The sequence below is a fragment of the Varanus komodoensis genome, unplaced genomic scaffold (genome assembly GCF_004798865.1).
Source record: "Varanus komodoensis strain SLA01 unplaced genomic scaffold, ASM479886v1 scaffold1, whole genome shotgun sequence".
Taxonomy (NCBI): domain Eukaryota; kingdom Metazoa; phylum Chordata; class Lepidosauria; order Squamata; family Varanidae; genus Varanus; species Varanus komodoensis.
In genome coordinates this window covers 134,957,461-134,963,549 of record NW_025335268.1, presented here as the reverse complement: position 1 = coordinate 134,963,549, position 6,089 = coordinate 134,957,461, and the positions used below count along the sequence as shown (strand labels likewise).

At 39.9% G+C, this 6,089-nt stretch overlaps 1 protein-coding gene across 2 annotated transcripts in view; it reads right to left on the bottom strand.

Moving 5' to 3' along the window:
- Nucleotides 1-602: 602 nt before the first annotated feature.
- Nucleotides 603-6,089, bottom strand: part of CTTNBP2NL (CTTNBP2 N-terminal like) — a 35,755-nt gene continuing 30,268 nt past the window's right edge. For both annotated transcript variants that reach the window (XM_044447209.1, XM_044447202.1), the window contains exons 4-5: nt 5,909-6,016; nt 603-4,796 (exon numbers count right to left, since the gene is read on the bottom strand). In XM_044447209.1, the coding sequence (XP_044303144.1) occupies nt 3,336-4,796; nt 5,909-6,016 (1,569 nt within the window). In that variant the 3' untranslated portion in view covers nt 603-3,335. The remainder of the gene's footprint in view (nt 4,797-5,908; nt 6,017-6,089) is intronic.

Genomic DNA, 6,089 nt, shown 5'->3' with positions numbered 1-6,089 from the left:
ATGATACAACTGATCTGCATGAGCTGGTCAAGCTTTCTGTCTCTATCTCCCCCCCCCCCCGCCTCAAGTCTTGGCAATTGAGCAGCAGACTTGCATTAATGAAACTAGATAGAGTGCCTATCTGAGAGTGACCAAAATGCTGGATAAACACTAGAAGATACCTAATTTAGATACTTAAATACCTAAGATACAGATATTTCCAAAGTCCAGGAAAAAGAACCAACCAGGAAAGGAGCTGGTTCACTGTTTCATGATGCAACACAATATTATGTCCGAACATGCAGTAGAAATTATCCCTATCAAAAGGCAGTTTGAGTTACCATGATGTTATGTTATGTAGAAATGGTTGTCATAGATACTCTGCACTAATGATTAATCGACTGTTAAGCCTTTTAAAACTAAAACAGAACTGGTAAACACTTCCCAGCATTGTTACCAAGTATTAGCAGTTTTCTTTTTTCTCTTTAGAAGCACCATCCTTATACTGTCAGCTGTTAGAGGCATATGGTTAATGGAACACCTGCAAACTGCTAGTGAATACGTACTTCAAACTCACTAAGCATTCAAGCAGCCACACTTTTAAAATACATGCTTGCACAATATTCACATCATAAAAATAAAACCCTTTATTGATAGTATGAACGTTTACCATGTTTAATGCTGTCAGCTATAAAAATGATAAAGACTTCTGCTTCATACATTTGACTTTACAAATATACAGCTGTTAATGAACAATTAATACTACATTATACAGTTTGAACTTCATTAAAATCCTGTTAGCCAGTGTCAAACCTCTCTAGCAGTACATGATTCAGAGAAGATTAAACATTTTGTTTCCAATGTATATAGAAAACTTAAATACTAACCCTAGAAGTCTTACTGGATTAGCTTGGAACCATTTTAATAGTTGTGCTTAGTTTAATCTCAGAAGATAGGCTACTAGCAAAAATACACATCTCCTCTTGCATTCTCCTTTCCTACAATCCTTTGTAGAATACTCAGTGCATTTCCTAATAAAATTCATTATTGTATATAAATCTCTATAGAGTCATATCATAAAGAAAGGATACAAATTAGTGTAAACTCAAGGAAATACTTAAAGGGCTGTTATGTTACTCTCCTTATAAGATTAGAGATGATATTGACAAGAATCCAATCCTCAATTTTTCAGCTGTGCAATCCTTTTGAAAGACAAGTACTGCCCAACTGAACTATCTGTATACCTATCAGAATTATTTCCTGTTTATAAACAATGATCAAGTTTTGTTAGTGTAAGGGCTAGTCCAATCAAATGGAAATAAAGATACAGAGACCAGAATTTAGGAGGGTCAAGGCTGAAGGACTTAAGTTAGTGTGTGCTTGAAAACAGCATAGCCTCAGAAATAACAGCCACTTTACTAAAATACTTCAGTCTAGCATTTTCATACAAAGAACAATTAGGAAGTAAGAGGCTAACAGCTAGACCATCTTCAGTGGTGTCCTAAAGCAGCACCAATACAAAATCCAGAGCTTTGGTCTAGTGTCTCAGTATGAAGAAGAATCAAATGGTCTTAATAGCAGAAGACCATCAGACAAGGATAAATATGACACTGTAGAGTTAGATGCAACATTGTGCTAGCAGATGTCTCCTAGCATAATATAAGGTTGTTATCTCCTCTCTCCTGCAGCTCTCCATGCCTTTCAAAAATCAACTCTGAAGGGTTTCCCAATCATCTACAGTATATTTTGAAGGTGTGTGGGACGCTGTGGGATGGTTCTTCTCCATGATAAGTACTTTAGCCAGCAGAAAGAAAATGCTGGATCCAACCTTAGTGTGTTTGTGCTGACTCATTTTGGGGAGGTATTTAAATGCTTTCACTCAAGGTCTCAGTATAGAAAATTTATTCTTAACTTTGACCACATTAGGGCAAAGAAGTTAAGCACAATTTCAGACATTTAAAATACAGAAGTGTGGTTTTGTAGAGAGGGACAGAGAATAGATTTGTTGTTTAAAAGCTGTAACACATGCATCATACATTTCTTCAGAACGAAAACTGATTCAGTCCTGTATTAGGCCACCTTTTCTAGGAAAGCAGGTTTTCAGAAGCAAATAAAGACAAAAAAGTAGCTTTGTATTTTTTCATTTTCCTTAAAAGAATCTCAGTAATATTATTACACTGCCTAATGTGTTGTGTGCATAGCATGTACACCTCTTTCTCTCTAAACAAACGAACAAACAACAAACACACGCACACACAAATATATATATACACATTTCTATGGGAAAAATTAATGATTTGGTTTCCAGTGCTGCCAAGAGGGCAACAATCCTGTATGAGCAAACAGAACTTGGTTAGAAAGACCTATGTCAGTCTGACATACAGTATTACTACATAGTGAGTACTTTTAAGTTATTGCTTTGAATCACTGTGGTATTGATCCTATCTTTCCAATATGAAAACCTGTATAGAACTGACTAGTTATTTCTCGTTTCAAGTAATATTACCAACTTTATCAAGTAACAACAAAGATCCCGCTCTCAGAAGTTCCACACACAACAGTAGAATGCGTGAAGAATGTTTAAAAAACAAGCCCAATACTTCAAGACTTCACCTCACCTATTTTACCTCTATAGAGAAAAATATGCAAGGAATGGTTACTTGACTGGGGAAAAAAACTGGCACCCTGATTTTTTTAAAGCTCCCAAAGGTTTTATTTTTTGCTTTACTGTTAGAGGAAACGATTGGGTTGCATAAAGCTCAGCAACGGGGCCAAAGTGCACCTGACCATGCAGCTACATTAAATGACTTTGCTCATAGCAAGGAAACAACTGACCGGTCTAGCGATCACCTTTGGAATATTTCCTTTTATAACATACTATTAACAAAATATTGGAAAAGATTAAGAACAGTGTTGATTTCAACATTCATGATTCAGAGAAACTGTGCTTTTTGCAGCTAGATGATCCCTTCTGGTTTTGCAGAGAATCACATTCATATCTGCAGGCTTAAGTTCAGGCACTTCTTAGAAAATGTCTGTCTGGAATAGAGGTTTGCATGGAGTGTTCTTCTGCATAATTTAAAAATAAAAGTTTCATTGCCGTAGTCCACTGGTCAACTCCCAGCATGGGAAATCAACAGCTTCTCTCTTTGTTTGATGTGCCTGCTGCCATGAGACACCTCGAGACTCTAGTGTTTAAGCTGCACTATATTCTACATAAAATAAGACAAAAGAAAAGTACACTACATGTGTTATACCATAGATTTTTGTTCCTACCCAAATAAATAACATGGAGTGGATAAGACAGGGTTTCAGGTGAAGGAATGGCACACACTTGGAATGTGACCTCCTAGAGACTAGCTACTGGTTGGCAATAAAATCTCAATTTCTTTCCCATTGGCCACAACAGCATTGCTTGAGCAGCTATTTGCCAAGTCCACAGGAGAACCTATAGAAGAAGCCTGAGAGGAGGTTTTAGTTGGTAAGGTAGGAGTAGCTGAAGGAGTCAGACCAGGTTTCTTTGGAGGAATTGGTGGAGGATTACCTCTTTCTGCTCTAGGTATGGTTGGTGATTTAATTCCAGGCGACAGGGGACTCAATGGGCTAGCGACTTTGCCTGGGCTAGATTCATTTTTAGGGCTCATGGCATTGGCAAGGTTTCGGTAGTCTGTGCCAAAAGGTGAACTGTTAGGAGAGACAGGCTTAATCGGACCCTGTTGACTGGTGAACCTGGAGAGAACCTGAGTGACTGTATTGCGTGCAAGTTGCTTTGCAGCAGAATTATCAACAAGGGTTGGTGACAGATCCCTGGACGGAGGACTTTGGAGGCCACTTGACTGATCTTGATCAGCTTGGGACTGGAATTTATGACGAGCGGCATGAAAACGCTGGTTGATTCCCACTTGGTAGGAAGATTGGTAGCTGGGGCTGCTGGCTGATGCTCCAACTAAGCGCTTAGTCATGACTGGGGAGGAGCATGGAGAGGATGTCAGAGATGAAGATGCCGTGTTGCCTGGTGATAAGGATATTCCGCTGGAAGGGAGTGGTGGAACTGAAGGAGAAAGGGACTCTGTTCTTACTGGGGAGCTGACCTGCTCTGCAGCCAACTCAGCAGGTGATCCAGTTGGCTTGCCCTTCTGCAGATTATCCACACTGAGCTGAGGTGACTCCACGCTTGTTTGTACATCAGCATCACAGTGCCCATTTGTCTTGGCATAAGGATGGGCAGCTGCAGCAGAGATGGGTGATAACACGTGTGCCAATCTGACAGTACTTCCCTGGCTGGGACTCTCTGTCAAGGAACTTCCCGTCTGGCAAGCTACTGACCTTCCTGAGGGGCTTTCTGTGAAAGTTGCTATGGACACCATTGAAACATTTGGTAGTATGTTTTCAACTTTGTTGTTGCCAGCTTTGTAGGAAGCCTCTAATTCTTCTAGAGTTTTCTTCAGATTTTCAACTTCTTCTTTCAGAACCTTGGTGCGATTCTCTTCACGGTTCAGTTTAGCTCTCAGCTGCTCTCGTTCAATGTCAAACTCAGATAGCTGCTTCTCTACTTGTGCCTCCATCTGCAAGCCCCTCTTCTTCTTGGCTGCTAGCTCTTCTTCCAGCTGGCTCACTTTGCTTTTTTCCTTCTCTAGTTTCATGCTTAGTTCTCCAAGCTTCTGTCCTTCCTCTGCAGCTTTGGCTGTGGCTTTCTTGCACTCTAATACAAGCATGGAAGAAAGCTGCTTGTGGTGTGTACGTTCTTCCTCCAACTGACTAGCTAGTTTTTTCTGCTCTCTCTCAAACTTCTTCACCTGAGACTTTTCAAATTCCAGCTAGAAGAGAAAACAGAAAAGCTTAGAAAAAAGAAATCAAATAGTTTAAGATTCTCTCCAAAAACACAAACATGTTGAAAATCAGAGCATTACAGAAAATTAATCCTGTGACTTTGCAAGATTATGGGCATCCTATTCAGGGTGGTATGGGAGGCCATTTTCACTTCCCTACTCATTTCAGTCTGCAATCAAGCTAGACAGCTAACTAAAGCTATCTAGCTGCAGAACTTCTGGATGGGGAAGGAAGGAGATTGGAATGCCACCAAGAAGCATCATATCCAGGTCGACCCAGTCTCTCCCCCACCACCCCATCCCAACTGCACTTTTTGATCCTTTTTCTGAGGCCACTCTTACAACTGCAAAGAAGCAGCTGACATTATTCTTTTCATGATGGTTGTGGGCTGGGAGGGACAGGAGAATCTGAGCATGGAGCCTGGGAAACCAAAAAATCCTATGGCGCTCTCAATACTGTCTAGGGTCCATGGGATCAGTTGCTTAATGAGAGTGTGAATGTAAGGATTAATGAATGGAATGCTCACCCATCCAATCCAGAATTTATGAATAATATGCACTATCAGAATATGTATTTTAATACAGGCAGGATTACTGAGTACATAGATACAGTACATACTGTATACATAACATACTGAGTACATACAGTATAATGTAACCAATAATGTGTGGGAATTACATAAATAAAAAATTCATGGGCAAAAGGGTATATGATTGACCCTAACTTCTCACAGTATGCACACACAAGGCAACACATTTTGTCCTGCACTGAATTACACACTGCATGGTATATTCATTAAGTTTCATAATTTTAATTTAACAATATAGAGGAAGTAACATCTCTCAGTTTAAGCCACTTGCCGTATTTATACAAAGCTCAAATTCTATTGCCACCCTGGACTGAATCTGTAGACTGGTAACTGATCAAAAATCTCAGTTGAGGAAATTGAGTTCTCCACTTTCAGGCAGAGAATAAAGTCTCAGCCTACAGATACTGACACAAGCCACCAACTTCTCCACCCATAGAAGATATGCTTTCTGTGTTAAACAGTAATTAATCATTACTCTGTGAAAGGTGACTAACTAGTGGGAAGGCTTACTTGTTGTGTAAGCCTCTCTCGCTCCTTTTCCAGCATGTACGTGACATCATCTCCTTCGGCTGTATCTTGGGCGTGCCGCTGCCTTTCTTCTTCAAGATCCAAGATTACCTTTGAAACAGAAAAGAACACTAGCAGTCATTTCTAACAGTAAAAACTACAAGTTCTTTAACCTTCTGTGCCC